The 24670-nt window shown below is 42.4% G+C and overlaps 1 protein-coding gene across 12 annotated transcripts in view; it reads left to right on the forward strand.

Annotated features, from left to right (window-relative positions):
- Nucleotides 1–24670, forward strand: part of GRIP1 (glutamate receptor interacting protein 1) — a 1071013-nt gene that overhangs the window by 978937 nt on the left and 67406 nt on the right. For all 12 annotated transcript variants that reach the window (XM_082255180.1, XM_082255172.1, XM_082255177.1 and 9 more), the window contains 2 exons: nucleotides 15143–15212; nucleotides 17411–17556. In XM_082255180.1, coding sequence (XP_082111306.1) covers nucleotides 15143–15212; nucleotides 17411–17556 — 216 coding nt within the window. The remainder of the gene's footprint in view (nucleotides 1–15142; nucleotides 15213–17410; nucleotides 17557–24670) is intronic.

Raw genomic sequence — 24670 nt, forward strand, 5'->3', positions numbered from 1 at the left:
CCCGGTTCGGGTGCAGACGGACAATGCCACGGCGGTGGCCTACATCAACCACCAAGGGGGCACCAGGAGTGCCCGAGCGGCTCGAGAAGTGGCCGACATTCTGTCTTGGGCCGAGACTCATGTCCCGGCGATAACGGCGGTTCACATTCCGGGGGTGGAGAACTGGCAGGCGGACTATCTGAGTCGCCAGACCCTGGATCAGGGGGAATGGTCTCTCCACCCGACTGTCTTCCAGATGTTGTGCGCGAAGTGGGGTCTTCCAGATGTGGACCTGTTCGCATCTCGTCTCAACAACAAGGTGAGAAGGTTACGCGCGACCCTCGGGCAGACGCGTCGGACGCGTTAGTGGCCCCGTGGCATCAGTACAGGCTGATGTACGCGTTTCCACCGATTCAGTTGCTGTCCAGGTTCCTTCGCAGGTTACACTCGGAACGCAGCACGGTGATTCTTGTGGCACCGGACTGGCCTCGCCGGTCCTGGTACGCAGACCTCGTGAATCTGGCGGTCGACGCCCCGTGGCGTCTGCCTCTTCGAGACGATCTCCTGTCTCAAGGACCGATATACCATCCTGCTTTACAGTCTCTGGCTTTGACGGCCTGGCTGTTGAGACCGAGGTCCTGAAGGAGAAGGGTCTCTCCCCAGAGGTCGTTCATACTTTAATCAACGCGAGGAAGTCTTCCTCGGGGAAGGTTTATTACCGTACTTGGAAGGCCTATTTTGCCTGGTGTGAGTCCAGGGGGTTTTCACCCCGCACGTACTCGGTTTCCCGAGTGCTGTCCTTGCTTCAAACGGGTGTCGATCAGCGTTTGGCGCTGGCTACGATAAAGGGTCAGGTGTCTGCGCTGGCCGTTCTGTTTCAACGTCCCGTGGCTTCCAACTCCTTGGTTGGCACTTTTGTTCAGGGTGTGCGGCATCTGGTTCCTCCTAGGAGGGATCCTCTGCCCCCTTGGGACTTGAATCTCGTTCTGTCTGTGTTGCAACGTGCTCCTTTTGAACAGATCAGGGAGATCTCGTTGTCTATGTTGTCCAAAAAGGTCGCCTTTTTGGTGGCGATCACTTCGGCTCGCAGAGTGTCGGAGCTGGCAGCTTTGTCCTGCAAGTCTCCGTATCTGGTTGTTCATTTGGATAAGGTGGTCTTGTGACCTAATCCTTCTTTTCTTCCGAAACTAGTTTCGGAATTCCATCTTAATGAGGATATTGTCTTGCCTTCGCTGTGCGCGAAGCCTAAACATCCAAAGGAGGTGAGATTACATTCTCTGGATGTTGTTCGGGCGATAAGGGTTTACCTTAAATCGACTGAGTCTTTTCGAAAGACGGATTCCTTGTTTGTTCTTCCAGAGGGTCCTCGGAAGGGCATGGCGGCGTCGGCCTCTACCATCGCAAAATGGATCAGGCAGACCATTGAACAGGCCTATGCTTTGCAGGGGAAGGTTCCCCCTGTGCCTGTGAAGGCGCACTCTACTAGATCTCTGAGTACGTCTTGGGCCTGTCGTCATGGGGCTTCTGTAGCCCAGGTGTGTAAGGCAGCGACTTGGACGACCGTGCACACTTTCACAAAATTCTACAAAGTAGATGTTCAGGCATCTGCGGATGCTTCCTTTGGCGGCAAGGTTCTTAGTGCGGCGTTGCCCTAGGGTCCCTTGTGGGGACCACTGGCTGTTGGGATAAGTTTTTTATCCCCTGGTTATTTGTCTTTTCCTGGGTTGTTGCTCCTGTTGAGCACTTGTTTTTCCTGTTGCCCAGCTGGTTTCCTTCCTTTGGTAAGGTTCCTTTCTTTGATGCGGAGACTGCGTTGCCTTTTCGGCGCGGATGCGTTTCCCACCCCTCATGTTTGCACTGCTTTGGGACGTCCCCATATGTGACGAATATGAAGAGGCGGCGACTGTCGGAGGACGTAAGAGAAAACTGAATTTTTGTAAAATCTTACCTGTAAAATTCCTTTCTCTGAGTCCTCTGACAGTCGCCGCCCCCGCCCCTCTTTTGGGGTTTGGTTGTATACTCTACTGCTATTCCACTAAAACTGAGATATGGTTGCAGGAAGTAGGAGGGTATTGACTGAGGGGACCACCCCTTGAGGGTGGGATATGTTAAAAGCTTTAATGTTAACATATTCTGTTGCCTAGCTACTCCTTCGGAGCAAAGTCTAATACCCCATATGTGACGAATATGAAGAGGCGGCGACTGTCGGAGGACTCAGAGAAAGGAATTTTACAGGTAAGATTTTACAAAAATTCCGTTTTACAGATACACTTTTACAAGGTTATTACCAGTATATGTCATAATATTAAATCCTCATCACCTTTATTATGTGTTTATCTCTAGAAGCTGGAATGGTGTAGGTTCAAAATTTTCAGCTCCTTATACTCGGCATAAATGACGTGATCTCTAGCAGCCCTCTGCTGAGATGTGTCAACATGTCGGTATTTCAACCATGGCGGTAACATCCCTCTTGTACACAATGCTGGAAGCACAGCCCAGAAATGTCTCCCCGTGTTAGGGATTACTGTAATCGCCAAGCATAAAAAGAATTCATGCTGTTTTATGCTTAGTGGAAAATGTGACTATATTAATATACAGTCTGAAATATTCAGCAAAGATGCATAACATCCCTGGAGAACAAATGACCTGCTGTATATATGAGCTGTTATTGGGACAGTAACGACATTATTAACATTAAACAATACTATATAAATGCTTAAAAAAAAAGATGGTGATGATTGCTTAACACAAATGCCTAGAACAGAGTACATAATAGAAAGTGTATGAATTATGAATGAGGATTGGGTCAGCTGGCAGAAATAGATATAGACAGGAGAGCTATAAGTTAAGGTATCAGTGTCTCACTTTCACTTAGCAGAATATAGATATTGCCAAGTCAGGGATCACTCAGGTTACATCCCAGTAGACAAAGCAGGAAGTTGGGAAAGTTAAGCCATTAAACTCATCGGGCTTTCGCTGAATGAATTAGAGTTACACAACAGATTGTTGTAACAAATGCAGCCTGTCTATGTGACAAACTGATGGAGCCATCCTTTTTTTTTTTCCTTTTAATTTGGCAGACACGTTTAGATGTATCTTGTGTTATTAGAGATGCACATATGTTAGGACAGGCTGATTTAATAACATTTTGTGTTTGTTTGCAGCTTAGTTTCTGCAAGCCGGATGTTATTTTTGCAAAATATGAATAATTGTAGTAATTATTTTAATAGAAATTACCAGTCATTGAAATGTGTCTAACTCTGAGAAGAGTTTGAAATTGGCATCATTTTTTTTTTAAATATTTGCACATTTTGAATTGTCCAATATTCTGAGAAAAAGAAGCAATGGGTTATTAAAGGATCAGTCCAACCAAAACTGATTTTAGTTAATGATGGATAGTATCATTGGTTTTTACATCTTTCGAGGACCCTGGTGCTAAAACCTCTACATCAGAATTCCCCACTCCGCTTACATTCTGTGAGCAAGAAGGATAGTTCAACCCGATAGACCCTGTTTATATTTGTATCTCATTGTAGTGGACTTACCCTTTAATTACATTCATACTGGGGTTGTAAGGAGCCAAGTTTTAATTTTTTTTCCATTATATGTTGTCAGGCAATTTGTAAAAATATAAAGTAGTAATAAGATGGTTTAAAAAAGTAATGTGTATGTGTGTGTGTATGTATATATATATATATATATATATATATATATATATATATATATATATATATATATAGTTTTAGGCAGGTGTGAAAAAATGCTGTATATTGAGATTGCTTTCAGAAATAGAAGTGTTAGTCTATTTTTATCAATTAACAAAATGGAAACTAAATGAATAGAAGAAAAATCCAAATCAAATCAATATTTGGATTTGCCTTTAAATCAGCCTCACCCACGCCCAGTTTCCCCATGGAAAGCCACTTTGACTGGATCGGATTAGACTCAGGTAAGTGCAGGGAGGGGGGGGGGGGGATTTTGTACCACAGAAGGTTTTTCACCTTAAAGCATAGAATGCATTAAGGTAAAAAGGCTTAAGGCTTTAGAACCACATGACATTGGCTGTATCTTGGTGGTCCTTGCCCTGCAGCAGAATACATTTGGGGCCATTTACACGATGGAGAAGTATCTGCTTGTAATTCTCAGTATTGAGGACACTATTGATCCTGACCAAATCTCCAATTCCATTTGCAGAAATGCAGCCCCAAACTTGCAAGATACCTCCACCATGCTTCCCCAATTATGACCCAGCACTGTACATAAGAGCAGTAGCTCTCTCTACTTTTTTCCTCCTCACAGTGCAGATTAATAGCAGCAGGAGCTATTAGCTAAGTACGCCCATAGAAAGTGGCTTTCTATGGGAGCATTTGGCGGGGGGGGAGAGCCAGGAGCGCCAGGGGGAAGACCCGCGAAGAGGAGGAGCTTATCCGTCACTTTAATGACACACGCCTTCCTGACAGTATGACATGATGGATAAGTATCTGCCTGTATTTCTCAGCTTCTCAGCATAGAGGACACCATTGATCCTAACCAAATCTCCAACTCCATTTGCAGAAATGCAGCCCCAAACTTGCAAGGAACATCCACCATGTTTTACTGTTTTCTGCACATTCTCATTATTATACCTCTCCAGCCCTTCGATGAACAAACTGCCTCCTACTACTGCCTAATTTTTAAAATTTTGACTCATCAGTCCAGTGCACCTACTGCCATTTTTCTGCACCTCGATTCTTGTGTTTCTGTGCATAGTTGAGTCACTTAGGCTTTTTTCTGGAGTTGTGGCTTTTTGGCCTTCTCTGGACAGGTAATGTATGTACCTAGGTACCACTGGTTTCTGCCAATTCTGTGCTGATGGCACTTCTGGACATCTTCAGATGTTGAACAAAAGTAAGCATGATGTGTCTTTCATCTGCTGCATTATTTCCTTGGCCAATCACTGTGTCTACGGCCCTCAATGTTGCTCGTTTCTTTGTGCTTCTTCAAAAAAGCTTGAACAGCACATCTTGAAACCCCAGTCTGCTTTTAAAACTTTGCCTGAGAGAGACCTTGCTGATGCAGTAAAACTACATTGTGTCTTCCAAAACCTTACCATAGTAGCAGAGTTGGGCTGTTCATCAGCCCTTTTAAGCCTCCTATACGGCTGTTTCTGTTTCAGGTAATAAAAAAATGGACAGATTTCTGCGCTACAAAATAGTGAAAATATGAAATAACAGTGTAAAAGATATTTGTGAAAAAAAGGGGGGGAAGCTGCACACATGGACCTATAGAGAATCCGCAAAGTATTAGTAAATATATGTGTAGCGCTTAACCCATTGGTAAATACATGAAAAAAATTAGTGAAATAAACAATATGTGATGTCCACAAAATTTGTGATAATTAAGTCCACTGATATCAGTTCCAATGAATATGTGCACAAAAAAATTATATTTTTGAAATTCCAGTATCTGAGTGTCACTCCTATGGTTGAAAGACTTATTAGTGCAGCAAATCCCAGTGTGTGGATGCTGCTCCGTATGTTGGCTTGAAAAAGATGTACACAGGCTTTAGTGACAAAGGGCCGCTTACCAGATGTAGATGGTCATCCAAATTAATGGATATACCTCAGCTCGCTTGTGAAAGTATTGGCAGGATCCACCCAGTTTGATTCACACCGATATGGGGGTAGAAAGCACTCAGTGGCGGATGTTCGGAGATCATATATAAAACGGGGTATATAAAAAAAACATAGCGTGATACCGTACACACAGTGGGAAGAAGAGAAGTAGGAGTTTACACTCACAGGAAAGACCTCATTAATCCCGTGTATCGCATGCAAAGCCAAAATCATGGAAAGGAACCACAGATCCCAGCAGATGAAGACGCCACTCCGCCAGTAATTACAGAAGATGTCACACCCGTGAGCAATCACCCAAAAAACATTTTTTTGTTTTTTGGCAATTGATTGAACGTCTTTACATACATGCCCCAAACCACTATATCTGGCGAACTCCCCTGAGTGTTAATGAAGCCTGCTGAGGTCTATCCCTTGATCGGGTGACCACGTATATCTGGTAAGCGGCATATTTGGATGTTTTTTGGGTGATTACTCACGGGTGTGTGACACGGGTGTGTGTGTGTGTAATTACTGGCGGAGTGGCTTCTTCATCTGCTGGGATCTGTGGTTCCTTTCCCTGATTTTGGCTTTGCATGCGATACACGGGATTAATGAGGTCTTTCCTGTGAGTGTAAACTCCTACTTCTCTTCTTCCCACTGTGTGTACGGTATCACGCTATGTTTTTTTCATATACCCCGTTTTATATATGATCTCCGAACATCCGCTACTGAGTGCCTTCTACCCACATATCGGTGTGAATCAAACTGTGTGGATCCTGCCAATACTTTCACAAGCGAGCTGAGGTCTATCCATTAATTTGGATGACCATCTACATCTGGTAAGCGGCCCTTTGTCACTAAAGCCTGTGTACATCTTTTTCAAGCCAACATAGGGAGCAGCATCCACACACTGGGATTTGCTACACTAATAAGTCTTTCAACCATAGGAGTGACACTCAAATACTGGAATTTTAAAAATATAATTTTCTCTGTCGCTCATTGACAGACGTAGTCCTCGTTGATTAATAACAACTCGGGTTATACTGCCCTCTACAGGAGTAGGACTAGACAGGAAAGAAAACGTTCTGGCCACACCCTAGGGGCAGTCCCAGAGGGTATATCCTCTCACTTCCTGCTACAGCAAATCAGTTTTTTTTCTGTCTAGTTAGGAGTAAGGACCTAGATACCTTGCTAGGATCTTCGGTCCTGGCAGGATTTTTTTCTTAGAAGATTTTTAGACAGCTTTTTTTCTCCAGTGTTCCTGTGAGATCTTCAAGCAAGAAAGCTGGAACTGGGCAACGGGCTGGATGTTGAGATCCAGTGGTCACCCCAGTTCAGCCTACGAGCGCGTGCAGGCCATAGCTCCGCGCTGGGTCGGCCGCGACATAGTCCCACTGGACGGGGACTGACCCTGCGAGTTAAACGTCTCGCTTAAACGCCAATGACCATGAGTCACGGCGTCCGTATTGGTCGACAGCCCTCCCACCCCGGTGGAGAGGGGTACTGTCAGGAGTTGGCGCCCGCCTGGTTCCAGTATGGTGAGTAGTATGTTCCCCCTTTTCCCCCTGACGGGTTTTGTGGTGAACGCGGGCCCCTCTCTGAAATGGTAAGGATGGGTCTCCCCTCTATCCTATAACATGTCACAGATCCCCCTATTTGAGTGTGATTTTTGTGAACAAGAAACCAGTAGGCTTGGTTTGGGAGCTGACAATCTAATGTCATTTCAAAACTGTAAAGATGACTGAAGTCAGTGGCAGTACTAGAATATTACTGTGGTAGCATAAGGTATCCTACCTGTCAGAGGTGTTCACAGGGCGATGTCTATGCATGTATAACTGCAGTCCTGATCGCATTCCTCCAGCAAGAGCAGGCACGGACCGCATGCGGCCCGCCAGAGTCCGGTACCACCGGCCAGGCTGATCACCATCCAGGGTGAAGTTTGGGGGCCGATGCACTCCCGCAGGCCGCTAGGCCGAATACAGCATCCCGCAGGCCGCTGCTAAGCCGCCGCTATCCTAACAGGCCGCCGCCATTTTCTTGCAGAGCACACAAGGCCGCCATATTGGCGTAGCCTCGTGTCTCCAGCATGGGGGCGGTCATGTTTGAGGTGACCAAACACCTCGTGGAGCCAGGGGGAGGCGCCGGTAGGCGTGTTAAGGGGCGGAGCCGCCTCCTTTACCCAGGAAATAGGGCCAAAGACTTCCTGTCTGTAACAGGACAGCACTGAGCAAGCTGATGAAAACTTCTGTGCATCAGGGATGAGCCTTGGGGTCTCTCTCTCTCTCTCTGGGGTCCAAAAATGCAGGTAACACTGAGGGGCGCTGTTGCGACTGGGGGACACAAAAAAAAAAAAAAAGTTTTTTACTTTGTCATTTTTTGTCGCTGGCAAGTGTCTTGTATAATCATTGACCCTGCCGCATAGGTATCCCCACCTGATCCCCCTCAAGGTGGCCGCAGGACCCTCCAGTACCCCACTTGTTTTTAATGCATCATCTGCAGTTTTGGAGTCTTTGGTATCCTGGGTGGAGGTGGCCTGTCAGGGACGGGGCTCAAGAAGCGACCCCCGCCTACCCCTATTGTTTATCTGATACTTCAGATACGGATTCGGAGCTGGTCAATGCAGCTGCAGGTCCCTCTTATGGGGCTGTTGTCTCAGGTAATGTCTCCGCAGCAGTGAGGAGAACGTTTCTGCCTCCGCCATAGCACAAGAGTGGTGGATGCACTAGTTGTGTCCGTCCGGGAAACCTTTAGTCTTGAGGTTACACCAGCAGAGGTAGCTGAGACTGAAATTCCTTTTTGGTACTTGTTAGCCTACCAAAAGGGCGAAGGATTTTCCTTTACCCAAATGGGGTAGTTTTGAAACGAACCCCTGTTATTTCCTAACGCATGGCTAGGCGCTATCCGTTTGAGGAATCCCTCTTTAAAGGATAGACGGTACCACCTGCTGTCTTGCCACAGACTGTTAGGTTAAAGAGGACCTCGTAACCAACGAGGACCTTCCCTTTCTGCTCATAAGGAGTTGTTCGTTCCGCGAGGGCGGGCGATAAGGCGAAACCCTCCAAAGCACCTTTAGAGGGGTTTCAAAGGGCGCTGGTCGGCTAAACAAAAAGTCCGGCTCAGCCAAGCCTGAAAAATACAGCCTGATGCGCCCCTACCCATCTCTGGGGTGGGGGGAGGTCTTCACCGGTTTCCGGATCCATGGCTTGCCAGAACCCCAGACTAAGGGGTTCGCGAGGTCATACGGTCAGGATACAGGATCGAGTTTCGATCACTTCCACCGGTGCGATTCTTCCCTTCTAACATTTAACGGTTTCAGGGGTTCTATTCGAACCTGTTCACAATGCCCAGGAAAGAGGGCAAGGTGCGTCCAATTTCTGGACTTTAGGAAAAATAGAGTCCATCCGAACACTGGTGGCCTCTCTGCATCAGGGGGATTCCTGGCGTCCATAGACATTTAGGATGCCTATCTTTATATCATCGCAGGACATCAGCGGTTTTCTTCGCTTTCCCACATCCCTGGTTCCCACCAGGAGACTGAACTATCTGGGCCTAAGGTTGGATACATCCTGGGCAAGAGGGTTTCTCCTTGCGGAGAAACTCCAGAAGGTTCAGTCAACGATTCGGTTGTTGCTATCCGTCAATTGGCTGGGACGGATGGTGGCCTTCTTAGAGGCAGTACCGTATATCCAGTCTCATACCCGAATTCTCCTGAAGGAGATTCTTTTCTTATGGAATCAGAATTCCGATTTCCTGGACAATCGGATCCGGTTGGGCGAGCGGACCAGGGAGCCTCTGTTGCTCAACCAGGGGAAGTCATTCCTTCCGATAGTATCCAGGTTACGAATAGGGTATCGGAACTGAGAGCGATCAGATGTTGTCTGATTTACTGGACCGAGCAGCTCTAGAGCAGCCCGATTCGGATCCAATCGCACAATGCCACGGTCGTGACTTATGTCAAGAAAGGGGCACTTAGAGTGTCCTGGTGGCCATCGAAACGACTAGCATCTTTCGTTGGACGGAACGGTTTGTTCCGGATCTCCCCGCAGTGTTCACTCCGGGGGTGGGAAATCGGCAGGCAGATTATTTCAGCCGTCAGATTCTGGATCAAGGGGTATGGCCTCTTCATCCAGAGATTTTTTTCACTAGCTGTCCCTTCATTGGGGCACCCCGGATGTGGATCTGTTGGCACCTTGGCTCAACAGGAAGGTGCAGAGGTTTGTAGCTCGCACCCGCGATCCTCTAGCGGACGCAGCAGAAACGCTGATCGCCCCGTGGGGGCAGTATCAGCTACGGCATGCCTTCCATCCTCTCAAGTTACTGCGGGAACTTCTTCGCGGGATAGAGGTGGAGGGAATTCCAGTCATTCTGGAAATTCCGGACTGGCCTCGTCGAGCCTGGTACGCCGACTTGGTGAGGCTAGTCGCGGACGCTTCTTGGAGGCTTCCTCTCAGGGAGGATTTGCGGTCTCAGGGACCGATCTTCCATCTTGCTTTAAAATCGCTGGCTTAATGGCCTGGCCATTGAGACCCAGGTACTGAAGGACAAGGGAGTGTCAGCTTCAGTTATTCCTACCTCTAGTTAAAGCAAGGAAAGCGACTTCCAGCACATGGAAGTCTTATATTGCGTGGTGTGAATCTTTTGGATTTCCCCCACATACCTATTCGGTGACCCGAATCTTGGTCTGTCTGCAACAAGGGGTTGAGCAGAAACTGTCCTTGAGCACTATCAAGGGTCAGGTTTCAGCGTTAGCAATCTGCGTTCAGAAACCTTTGGCTAATCATTCCTTGGTGCGGAATTTCATCCAGGGGGTGCGACATCTGGCTCCGCCAGTGCGCGCACCCTTACCGCCTGGGATCTTAATTTGGTGTGGTCGGTTCTTCAGAAACTTCTCTTTGAGGATATTAGGGAGATTCCCTTGCTTACATTATCCCAGAAGGTGGCCTTCTTGGTGGCCATTACTTCTGCACGCAGGGTGTCAGAACTGGCCGCATTATCTTGACGTTCCCCATATCTGGTGGTTCATAGGGATAAGGTGGTTCTTCTTCCGAATCCATCCTTCCTTCCTAAGTGGTTTTCAGAGTTTTCATCTGAATAAAAATATTGTGTTACCTTCCCCGTGTCCTAAGACTAGCCATCCTTGGGAGTTTGCATTACACTCCTTGGATGGGGTTCAGAAGGATACACTTGACTACTACGAACTTGTTTTCGTAAGACGGACTCACTTTTTGTGATCACGGATAGCCCTTGAAGGGGGTTGCCTGTGTCTGCCGCGACCATATCTAGATGGATCAGTCAGACGGTGGTACAGGCTTATTCTATTAAGGTTTGGAATCCTCCGTTCCCTGTTAAGGCGCACTCTACTCGGGCGCCTAGTGTCTCCTGGGTCTTCCGCCATCAGGCGTCAGCGATCCAGGTTTTCAAGGCGATGACTTGATCGTCAGTTCATACCTTTACAACATTTTATAAAGTTGATGTGATGGCATCGTCAGATGCCTCTTTTGGCCACAAGGTTCTGCAGGCCGCAATCTGAGGAGACTGTTGGTCTACCTCAAGGGTTTGTTGGGTGTTTCACTTAGGTCTCATCTTTTTGCTCGATGAGTCCTTCTGCTTCTGGTTGGCTCCGGTTGGGCCTTCTGGATTTTGATTTCTGTCATCCCACCCCTCATTTGTGGTACTGCTTTGGGACGTCCCGAGTTTTTATTAAAACGAGGACTACGTCTGTCAATGAGCGACAGAGAAAAATGGATTTTTGTAAAATCTTACCGTAAAATCCTTTTCTCTTCTCTTAAGCTCATTGACAGACGTAGTACCCGCCCCTCTGTTTTGAGTTGGGTTGGGTTAAATTCTCTAAACACTGCTTTGTGACATAACTGATTTGCTGTAGCAGGAAGTGAGAGGATATACCCTCTGGGACTGCCCCTAGGGTGTGGCCAGAACGTTTTCTTTCCTGTCTAGTCCTACTCCTGTAGAGGGCAGTATAACCCGAGTTGTTATTAATCAACGAGGACTACGTCTGTCAATGAGCTTAAGAGAAAAGGATTTTACGGTAAGATTTTACAAAAATCCATTTTTTTTTGTGCACCTATTCATTGGAACTGATATCAGTGGACTCATCAATTATCACAAATTTTGTGGACATCACATATTGTTTATTTATTTCATTAATTTTTTTTCATGTCTTTACCAATGAGTTAAGCGCTACACATACAGTGCCTTGCGAAAGTATTCGGCCCCCTTTAACTTTGCGACTTTTTGCCACATTTCAGGCTTCAAACATAAAGATATAAAACTGTAATTTTTTGTGAAGAATCAACAAGTGGGACACAATTATGAAGTGGAACGAAATTTATTGGATATTTCAAACTTTGTTAACAAATAAAAAACTGAATGTCACGCAAAAAATCGCAGATTGCCGCCATTACTAGTAAAAAAAAAAACAATAAAAATGACATAAATCTTTCCCGTAGTTTGTAGACGCAATAACGTTTGCGCAAACCAATCAAAATACGCTTATTGCGATTTTTTTTTTTTTTTTTACCAAAAATATGTAGCAGAAAACAAATTGGCCTAAAATGTTAAAAAATGATGATTTTTTTACATTTTTTTGTTGGGGGGTATGTTATATAGCAGAATGTGAAAAATGTTAGGGTACAGTGTCGCACGACCGCGCAATTGTCCATTAACCACTTGCCGACTGTCGCACGACTATTTACTGTGGCAGTCAGCCTCTCCTGGGCAAAGTGACGTAGGGGTACGTCGCTCGCCCACGAGCCTGTAGGGGGCGAGCGCGCGCGCACTCGTTCCCTGCCTAGCTCGCGCGTGTGACCTGCGGCTCTGATGTCCGCCGGCCACTCACGATCTCCCACAGGAGAGGGAGAAAGACAGACGGCTGATGTAAACACAGCCGTCTGTCATTCTCCCTGAAGTAATGACAGAGGCTATACAATCCTGCTATGTAGGATCGTATGTCTCTGTGATTACTTCACTAGCCACGCCCCCTAACAGTTTGAATCACGTCCCTAGGGTCACATTTAACCCCCTGATCACCAATAAAGTTAACACCTTCCCTGCCAGTGTCATTTTTACAGTAACAGTGCATATTAATAGCACTGATTAATGTAGTAAGGAACAAAAATAACCCCTGAGGATTGGGACTTTCAACGGCAAGAACCAGGACTTGAGTATGAAAATATATAAATTTTATTACACGTATTACAAAGATGAAACATACATAATCACACATGAAGTATATGATAAAAACAAGGTCATAGATACGTCTTGGAACCAAGAGGGTCTGAGGTGTCTGGATCGGACTAGACGCGTTTCGGTCCAATTGCCTTTCTCGATAGTCCAGAAAACACCAGAGCTCAGACTAGGAGCATAAAAGGTAACAATGAGTATGATGCAAATGGTAAGTATAGAATTAGATTTCACATGTATTAAACAATGTTAGAAACAATATATCACATAATTCATTATACATTTATATATTTTCATACTCAAGTCCTGGTTCTTGCCGTTGAAAGTCCCAATCCTCAGGGGTTATTTTTGTTCCATATTCATTAGGGATGTTGGCAAGATTCCAGGTTTAAAACACAGAATCCGAATTTATCTTTTCTGATTAATGTAGTAATGTCACTGGTACCCCCAAAAGTGTAAAAAATATCAGTCAGGGGCCCGATCTGTCTGCCGCAATATCGCAGTCGCGCAAAATAAATCGCAGATCGCCGCCATTACTAGTTTAAGAAGAAACAATAAGAATGACATAAATATTTCCCGTAGTTGGTAAACGTAATAACTTTTGCGCAAACCAATCAAAATACGCTTATTGCGATTTTTTTTTTTTTTTTTTAACAGAAATATGTAGCAGAAAACAAAGTGGCCTAAAATGTTTTTTTTTTGAGAATTTCATATAAAAAAATGTGAAAATTTTTTTTTTCAAAATTGTCGCTTTTTTTTTGTTTATAACGCAAAAAAAAAAATCGCACAGGTGATCAAATACCACCAAAAGAAAGCTCTGTTTGTGGGAAAAAAAGGATGTCAATTTCATTTGGGTACAGTGTCGCACGACCGCGCAATTGTCCGTTAAAGTCACGCAGTGCCGAATCGCAAAATAGGTCCTGGTCTTTGAGCAGCCATATCCTCCGGGGCTTAAGTGGTTAAAGTAACGCAGTGCCGAATCGCTAAATAGGGCCTGGTCATTCAGGAAAATCTTCCGGTCTTAAAGTGGTTAAAATATCTAAAAGCATTCTTACTTTACAGGATTTCTTCACACCTGCCTAAAAATGTTACACAGTACTGTATGTATGTATGTGTGTGTATATGTGTATATATAGTGCGTTGGTGGTCCCAACCATACCTCTATATTAAAAACTATTTGTAAATGAAATCGTAAAAACTGAGCACATTAAGCTTCTGAATTAGAACTTGAAAATAATAATGAAAATACGTTCCTGACAACACGTGCATATGGAATAGTTGAAGGTTTCCTAAATTTTACAATTTAGTAAACTATCTTCGCTTATATGTAAACGAAAACAAGTAGAAGGGTGAGAGCCCAGCAAGCACTAAATTGTTTAGTAAAAATGCAAAACTGTTATTCAAAATATACATTAAAAAGGTATCATAACATGTAACATACAACACACGATTAAAGCATACATATAATACAGAGCTTAGATATATGTGATCAGTAGTAAGCTGGTCTATGCGTATCACGGGAGTGCCCGCTTCTTCAGGACCGAGTAGATTGAATATCACAGAAAGCTCTGATTACATATATCTAATAAGAAAAACAAAACACACAGATATATCACAGAAAATGTACAAATATCTATACAATTGCAACATCTCATTGTGAATAGTCTACTCTGGGGAAAGGCAGAAATAATACAAATATCAGTACACAACAGACCGACAAGGTATTCTATTAGCATCCATCAAATAGTGGCATATCTAAAATAGGCACCATATGTTTTAATTCAACTTTTAAATAGATATACAGTAGATCTTACATGCAGTGGTAAAAGGTATCCACTACAAGAGATTTATATTCTTTAACCTAAGACTGGTTTGATTATAGTTTGACTGTTGTGAGTAATAACGGTCCTATTCAGTTAATCAGAACAAAGTACATTACATGTTGTAGCCCATCAGGATCTATCTGCTTACTGAACTGATTGCTTGCTATAGATTCAAGCTCTTTAATTTTATTCATCATACACATTTTTTTTAATAATTCCACTACTATCTCCTTTTCATAACTTGAGATTCTCCTTTTTACAACAATGGTCTGTTGCCTTCCCCAGAGCCCAGGAGGCTTAAATGTGACTTGTTTTATAATCTTATTAATATAGGTTTTATTTCATATATTCATCTCTGTATGCCGAGGGCGAATTGGTCTTCTGTTCCCTTATTGAACTTGTCATTGTTTGTGTTTCTCAATATATAGAATGCAGTTTTCCTAATTTTAATTATGTTGTGATGGTTTTTTATAATATAAAACAAATTTTAGTTGGATCAGAGTTTTAGCTTGATAACCTCCTGCTTTTTTTGTGTGCATTTTACAGCTCCATCCAGTAGGAAAACAGGAGATCCACTGGTTATTTCAGATATAAAGAAAGGCAGTGTTGCACATCGGTGAGTGTTCTGTTCTTTAACTTTTTGTAATGGTATAAATCATAAAACATGTATGAAGCCTACTTTACTATATAACTACTCAGGGGCATAGATTTATTTTATGTTCCTACAGGACAGTTGTACCAAGCATTACATTTATATGTAGTATATTGTTCCCTTGACAGAACATGGTCAGGTAAGGAGCCCTCATTGTAGGTGAGGTTAGATTCAGTTTTAAGCTTCTTCCAGCTTGGAAACTGATATGAATGATTCTTTGTACACACAAATCACTGTGGAATATGTTGATGCTCTATAGGCACAGCTTTATGAATTATGGGAACTGCCATTGCGGAATCAATTTTTAAAGGCACATGCTATAGGGTATTCAGGATAATCGCTTCATCGACTAGTAGTGGGTCACTGGAATAGATTAACCACTTCCCCCCCGCTGGACATCATATGACATCCTGGACTTTGAGTGGGGGGATATCTTAATGAGCTGCAGGTGCTGCCGGCAATTCCCTGCGCCATAAAAACAATCATAGCGGCTTAATTGTTTTTGCTGGCGGCGTGAGGGAGGGAGGCAGTCTCTGACCTTCGGAGGCCGAGCGCAATGCTATGGCGTTATGTCAGCCTCGGCTGCTGTAAACACTGTCGTTTTTATAACCGGAAAGGCTGAGATCACTTTTTTTTTTTTTTTATCTCAGTCTTTTCAGGCTAGAGGAGAGATGTGGGGTTTATAGACCCCACATCTCTCTGTAAAGAGGACATTCCATGCCCTATTATTATTACAAGGGATATTTAGAACCATTCAAATCACACATGTGAGGTATCGCTGCAAACGTTTGAGCGAGAGAAACCATTCTTGCCCATGACCTCCTCTGTGACTCTAAACAAATAACTTGTAAAAATGTTTAAAGCATCGCCAATAGAGATTTTCAAGTACTGAAGTTTGGCGCAATTCCAGGTGTGCGCCCAATTTTAAAGCATGACATGTTCTGTATCTATTTACTTAACGTAACATCATCTTTCACATTATACAAAAAAATTGGGCTAACTTTAGTGTTTTTTTTTTTTTTTAATTCATAAAACATTTTTTTTTTTAAACGCATTTAAAAAATTTCTACGCAAATACTGTGTGACATAAAAAGTTGCAATAACTGCCATTTTATTCCCTAGGGTCTCTGCAAAAAAAAGATTTCATTTTTGGGGGTTCTGAGTAATTTTAGAGCAAAAAAAAATGATGATTTTTTCATGTAGGAGAGAAGTGCCAGAATTGGCCCGGTATGGAAGTGGTTCAAATTCAACTAGAAGGAAACCAACATAAAAACCTTGCAATTGGACCGCTTCTGCTGTGCAAGGGTTAAATATATGTTTATGCCTAGGGTACCAGTAACAAGGACTTATACTTACCTTATCCCTTCCAACTTTGGCAACCGGCTCTCAGCTCTTCTCCTTGACACTCTGGCTTGTGGGCAATCCCTCAGCAACCTCACATACAATGCAGTGGTATTAGCTCTGCATTGTACTTGATTACTTCAGAGTACCTGCGACTGTTGGAACTCCATAGATAAAGGGACTGCAGCGACCAGCTTTGTAGCACAAGGGTTGCCTTCAGGAGCAAGTGATTGGTTAAGTAAAAGTACTTTTTACTTGTACCATAGGCATAAATGAGCATTTACCTTTTTGAGCCCCACTGGAAGGGTATTTTTTTTTCTGTTCAGCTTTAAGCATGAAGTAAGTTAAGTCTAAAAAGCCAGAGCTCCTGTCCAGTATGCTTTTACAGAGAGTGAAGCCAGGATTAGGAGGGCATTAAAAACCAACAATGGCACCTCCTGTATTGCTGCCCTATTGGGTTAATTCTAAGTAAAGGTGACTGGTAGAGATCCTGGCAATATGCCTATGGTAGAACTATGCCACGATATAACTTGAATGTAAACTTTTTGTGTTCAAAGTAAATACAGTATGTGACCTTTTTATAGTTTTTTTTTATGATAGATTTATGTTTTCTAGATTATGGAAACATCTGCATCTTTTTGACTAAATTATTTAATTTAATTTGGTGTTTTGTGCAACTGGAGGAAATATTTGCTAAAAATAGATGTTAAAAAAATTGACGTGCAATAAAGAGGAAATATATACTCCTGCACTCTCACGGAATAGGAAAATATAAAGGATGAGTTGTTATTTATGTAAAAATCATGATTGTCCATGTACAGCACAGGGACCCTGGAGCTGGGAGATAAACTGCTTGCCATAGACAACATTCGGCTGGACAACTGCTCCATGGAGGATGCAGTTCAAATTTTACAGCAATGTGAAGACCTGGTGAAGCTAAAGATACGCAAAGATGAAGATAATTCAGGTTAGGTTAACAAAATGTTTAAATACCAAATAGATTCTGCTTTCATTATATCCTCATTCTCTTTAGTGACCTCTTTTCTACATTTTTTTTTGTTAATGATATGATTTACTCAGAAAAACCATATCTTAAAACGCAATAATGAATTCTATAATTTGGTAGCTATAGCCATAGATGAACAAAAAAGACATCTATCTGGTTTCAGCAAGTGATAACAGTTGACGGTGCATGGGACTGGGAGAACTGCATCTGTCAATAATTGACCACTACATGTAATTTTAAGCCGGTCATAGACGGATCGGTTTTCTTTCCTGCAACTAGGAAAAATCGCTTGAATCCCTCCTGCAGAGCCATTGTGTTTTCCCAGCGTGGGGAGTCCTCCCCACCGGGAGAACACAATTATTACTGCTAGCAGCTATAATAGCCGCTAGCAATAATCAGATGAAAAATCCGACAGGCTGGTTGTACCCAAGTTGTTCGATTAACTTGGATACATTCACCCTGCCCATACATGGTTTTCAGACTCAGTCAGTCCCTGCTGAACAGGCCGAGATTTGAACGTTCTATGGCCGGCTTTACTCAAGTTCTTTTTTGTGTACATTGTTTTTATGTACAGGGCAATTGTTCATTGAATTGAATGCTTTATAGACTAAATAATCACAGAATACAATTCTAAATTATACCGCGCTAATTATAAGTGTTAGAAAAAATATAATAAAAATATATATATAAAACTTTGATATATACTAATAAACCACAGTGCTTAATACATGAAAAACAACATGGATTACATCCGCTAGTAGTATATAAAAAATAATATATATATTCAGATCTTGCAAAACAATAGTCCATGCAATAAGTAAAATAAAAAAATATAAAAACAAGTAAAGTGATAGTAAATGGTGAATGCAAGCTCCTATTAACAAATGCTATGCTCAACCCGTGCTTCTTGATCCAAACTGATGCTTAAAATGAGTGTTACACTTTCCATTAGTGTTCAAATTCAATCACCATGCCACTGCCAAGTGCTCCCCCCTCTAAGAATAATCTCACCTATGTATATATTGTGTGTTGTATCTATTATTGATGTATTAAATTTGTTTTTTACATTGCTGTTGAACATACACAATCCTCCGCAATACGGCCTGTGTATTAGTTCTTTGTTATCAATGACACTGATAGTGTCCGGAGGATGCAATAATGGAGCCAATCTACAAAAAAATGGCATTGCACGTGGTCTATGGCGAAATGACGCCCGCCTATATTTATGCATGAACATCCCGCACGTCCAATAGATCATCCCCCCTGAGGAAGACGTGACCTTGTGTCGACACGCGTAGGGGAATGGCCAGGACGGTGATGACGTCTGTATCCAGCGTGGGGCTGTGCATCTGATTGTGGTCTGCAAGGCTTGTGTGGAGTGAGCCAAAACACTGATTTTAAACAGCACTTGTTTTAGCTTGGTATGCTGGAAGCACCTAAGCAATGTGAGTAGCCTGCTTTTTTTTTTTAATAAATTGAAGTCTGTTTGGAGGATATACACACTATTAGTTGTTTTTTTTCTACATGCACTTTGGATATTACAGATCATCATGAGCCATGTGTGAGGAAGCATCGGCAGGGGATTTCTAAGCCAGTGAAGGCTAAAAGGTGTGCATTGATCTCACTTAAGTATAGAGATCACACTCCCTCAGGTGAGATTATTCCTAGAGGGGGGGAGAACTTGGCGGTGACATGGTGATTGAATTTTAACACTAATGGAAAGTGGAACACTCGTTTTAAGCATCAGTTTGGAGCAAGAAGCACGGGTTGAGCACAGCATTTGTTAATGGGAGATTGCATTCACCATTGTTATACTATCACTTTATTTGTTTTAATATTTTTTATTTTACTTATTGCAGGGACTAATGTTCTGAATCTGTTCAGATCTGAATATATTTATATATATATATATATATATGTCAAAGAGATATAACTCGGTGTTGAGGATAATTGCATATATCAACACCCACATCCCAGTAATAGATAGACACAATTAAAAGAATGGGAGGATTGTCTGGTGTTCCAATGAACCACCAACAAAACCAACCCTGCTAGATAAAATAAAGGGGACTTTAGGGGGGGTGGAGTATCCAAAGGTGAGCGTAATAAAGAATCTAAATACGATTAAAAACAAATTTATTGTATACACATGTAAAAAATACAAAAAACAGCACAACAATATGAAAGTTTCATTACAGATCCGCCATGAAGAATAGATCAATCCAACGGATGTGAATAGTCTGATGATGATACAATATATGGCATGCGCCTAACGCGTTTTGCTGGATTATAATTCTCTACAGTGCTTCATCAGAGACCCTTAGCTCAATGGCAGACTTGATAGAAACATAAAATACATATCATATAATTTTTGAGAAAACAAACTGCAATCAAGAAAAGTAAAAAGGAGCAAAAAAAAAGACAAAACAAAAATATACAAATGCTCACCACACACAGTAAATAGATGATAGATAAAACTCCACAGGCTGAGAGTGTGGGCAGTATCAGCACCTTAGTAAAGTGTAACCTCTTGGGATAACATTGTTCACTTTCATTTTATAAATAATCACAGAACTTTGGCTCATTGCTGTTTTTAAAGGTAAAGGTAGTTGTGCATAAAAAGAGAATCACATTAAAGGTAATCAGTCAGAAATAAAAGAAAAATTAATGGGCTATAAATCTTCCACTGGACTGAAATCTATTGTAAATTTGAAATATAGCACCAAAGAAAATATACTGTTTATAAAATACAGCAGCAGAGCACAAATATATGATTATACACTCATCATAGTAATATGCAAATAACATCTCAAATAAAGGAAAAACCAAGCTATGTCCCACTCAAGTTTGTTTATTGTACATGAACATAGGACAATACCATGGTAATATAGTACCGCAATAAAACCCATGAGCCTACTGTATAAAAATTTAAGAGCTGTCCTAGCATAAATAAATGACAGTACTGTCAGCAACATAACTTGCACATATATGTGGATATTCCACATACGGTATTTATAAAGAATGTGTACATACCCCATGACTACATTTCTTCATGCATTCATCAAGGAAAATCCAACCTTAAACCAAAAGTCATATCCCAGGCATTTTTATGCCCTACAGCAGTGGTCCTCAACTCCGATCCTCGGGGCCCACTAACAGGCCAGATTTTAAGTATTACCTTGGGGAGATGCAGACTAGAATACTGCAATCACTGAGCAGCAAATGAGATCACCTGTGGTGTAATTTAGTTATCTTGCAAACCTGGCCTATTAGTGGGCCCCGAGGACCGGAGTTGAGGACCACTGCCCTACAGAATATATCATACAAAAGGGGAAACCTTTAAGTTGCAAAAAAGCTGTAGCTGTAACATCCCTGCATATATATATTCCAAGTGCAACTGAGGGTTTCAAAGTATGGGACATCTACAGGGTATCGGATTATCCCCTCACTGAGATATCTGCTAAAACAAGGACACTGCACGAGGATAATTCAAACATCACACTGTTCACATGTCTGTAAAGACAGCACCCTTGCTCTACCATAGACTGGATTATTACGTTTCATCCATAGTGGTAATTTAAAGCATGCTTACACATCAACCTTTTAAATAGACTGCATCCCATACATACACAGACACACACACATATACATATATATATATATATATATATATATATATATATATATATATATATATATATATATATATATATATATAAACAGCTCCAACATAATAAACAGCAAAATCTCTCTTGCTGAATATGTAAACTCGTATGCAGTTTATGTGAGCACATACTCACAATGTCCACTATGTCAGTTCTAGTGTGGTCATAACTTGGGAAAATCGCTCTGTAAATAGAGAATGTCCAGATGGTGTTTGAGCCTCCTACAAGTATGCCATGAGTGCATGCTAAGTACTTGACTTGCTTTCCTGGATTCCTGATACTTCCATAGTGAATAATCATCTCCTAAGAAGGTATAAGCAAAAATGGGATCCCAATGGCTTCTAATGCCATGGGGCACACCCACATGAGTCTACAACATTTCCTCCATCTCCAACACATAGCCTATTGTTGAAGCTGTTGCACAAGATTTGAGACAAATGGATTTTCAGAGTGTCTAAGGGGATAACTTGACTTGGACAGAATGTTTGGCCATACAGAAATTGAGGTAAGCATAGAGAAATTTTAAAAAAGACATTGGATAAGGATAGGAACATTTTGGACAACCATTGTGGAGAATGTGTGGTTGTAAAGATATTCTTTAGGAATAGAGATTTCAAGAGTCTCTAGGAAATTCATTATGAAATATAGTGGTACACGAAGATATCAGCTATAGGTTTAGAGAGCATTATTCAACATAATTGATTGGGCCTATGATGAAAATATACCTGACAAAAAGATGGTTGAGTTTTTGAAGAAACGACATACCAGTTTTTTATGCACTCCACAAAGGTGCATGAATGGGTCATGGTTCCCCCTGGGAAACCAAACAACTCAGCTAGGGGTTCCCTGACCTTATGAGTGAGTGAAATACATCTGTAGAATCTATCAACCATGGCTGTCATTACTATCATATATTAAGGAAACCACCCATCTTTTTGCTCTTTTGGGAAATATTGTAGTTACCTAGGGTACCATATTAGTTACATTGGATAAAAAGATATTATATTCATCAATTTCTCACTGTTTGGATTTGAACATTATTGAGACCTGTTCAAGAAACGGGAACTAGGAACTCTCAAGCTACTGGGATTTTTCATAGAAGATAATAATAATTTGTTTGATACATGTTGTTGATACACACATGGAACTGTGATGGACACTAAATGTGCCCCAGCCTATGCTAATCTTTACTGGAGAGCATGGGGACATTGGCTGTTTGAACATGATGTCTTATTAGTTTATTTGTTCATGATTTTGTCTTCAATGCACAAAGGTAAAAAGCAGCCCCCCTAATATTTACCTGAGCCTCATCATAAACCAACAATGTACGCAAGAGCAGCAACTCTCTTGGGTCTCTTCCTCCTTTATTGGCCCTTGGCTCCCACTACTGTCAATCACAGCCAGTGAGCAAATGAGAGAGCAGGGGTGGGGCCAAGCCATGCTCCATTTGTGAATAGACACACAGAGCAGAGGTTCGGGAGTGAGCCTGCTCAGGTGCCCCAAAAGCAAGCTGCATGCTATGGGGGCAATGGCAGGAGGGAGGGGTGAGGAGCTATCATCACTGTAAACAGCAATCACAGTGTGAAAAAGAAATCCCTGATCACCCCATAAGCAAACCCCCCAGCCCTCAAGATTGTACAATTATTTTTTTAACATACTGTCTTGTGGTCCCTGATCACAGCCACACCAGTCTTGTGGTCCCTGATCACAGTCACACCAATGGCATCGCCCCTGATCACCGCCACACCAGTCCCAGTGTCCCAAATCACCTCAACACTAGTCCCTGTGCCCCTAATCACCACCACACCATCCCTTTTGTCCACGATCACCACCACACCAGCCATATTGTCCCTAATCACAGGCATTGTATGTGCTCCTCGCCACCTGCTTTAAACCCTGCACAAGCACCCCATTTCAACGAAAAGGTCACGATTGGTGGGTGTACAGGTAGTATAAATCCTGCCACAGCTACAAAGCATGGGGGTCATGGCATGTGTACATCACCAGCTGTTGCCTCTGCAGCTAAAGTGGGTAGTGGTGTAAGGGTGGTAAAACGGAGGCTCAACCGTAAGGTTTTACTGGCTTACAACCTCGTGTGAATGACCACTAGCAGTGCAGCCAGTCACAGTTGGCATCCCTGATTGTCACCTGCACTGACCCTGGCCTGTTTACTGACCATGCCTGTGCCTGAACTGATTTATCTGAACGTCCAAATGACTATGTTCCATCAAGACACCAGTTCCAGTTATCGCCAGTGAACATGGCATTCCTGAGGGCAGCCATGTACAAGTAGGCTAGGCTTGCTTGGCTTATAGGAACTGGGACTGCTATAGGTGAAGCTACACTAAGCTATAGTCCCAAACTTTCATATAGTGGCAGCCATTACAATACATTGGTTTTGATACAATTGGTTGATTTGTGTTATACACAAGATAAATCATCTTGTACGTAAAACCTTGGATTGCGAGCATAATTCATTCCGGAAACATACTTGTAATCCAAAGTACTTGTATATCAAAGCAAATTTCCCCATAAGAAATAATGGAAACTCAGATGATTTATTCCACAACCATTTGTTCATAAGTCCTTCAGTTTATAGTCCTTATAAAAGAATATAGCAATGTGATAGGTTGTGTAGCTATAAAATGTCCATCCACAAATGGCAGCCTCCACAAGGGGATTAGAAGCAAAATCCAGGCTACAGAGTATAAAAGAGAAGAAAGGCGCCTCTAAGCGTAGCAATATGGTTACATTTTAATGAAGGTTCAACATTTAGCAACTCACATGGTTGATGATTAAAAGAGGCACATCTAAGTATGCAGGCATCCAGGGTAAATCTGTCCACGTGGACCATACTCTGCACCCCCCCTCCTATCACCCCTGTAAGTCTGTAACCATGACCGGGGAAGACTATCCTGCAGTAGAGCGATCTGAAAGTGAGGCTTGAAGCGTTTGTGGAGTGCGGTGTGGAAGGGGTGACGTTGATGGCAGTGCGGAGGATGGTCTATGTGGACAGCTTTACTCCAGATGCCTGCATACTTAGATGTGCCTCTTTTAATCATCAACCACGTGAGTGGCTAAATGTTGTACCTTCATTAAATGTAACCATATTGCTACACTTAGAGGCGCCTCTCTTCTTTTTTATACTCCGTTGTGACATGAGCTACTTGTTTATCAAGTCAAGATTTCTGAAAAAATTTTGCTGGTCTTGCAAATCACTCTCAGACCAAGTTACTCTCAATTCAAGGTTTTACAATCAAAAAAATTGAGTGTCTCACACGTGGTATCAGCACACTCAAGAGAAGTAGCAGGAGGTGTTTTGGGTTGTAAATCTAAGTATGCCTATAATGTGTGTGAGAAATTTCCTATAAATTGGCAACTTAAAAAAAATGCATTTTCATTTTCTTTCC

Source organism: Pelophylax lessonae (genome assembly GCF_965119305.1).
Source record: "Pelophylax lessonae genome assembly, chromosome: 4".
Lineage (NCBI taxonomy): Eukaryota > Metazoa > Chordata > Amphibia > Anura > Ranidae > Pelophylax > Pelophylax lessonae.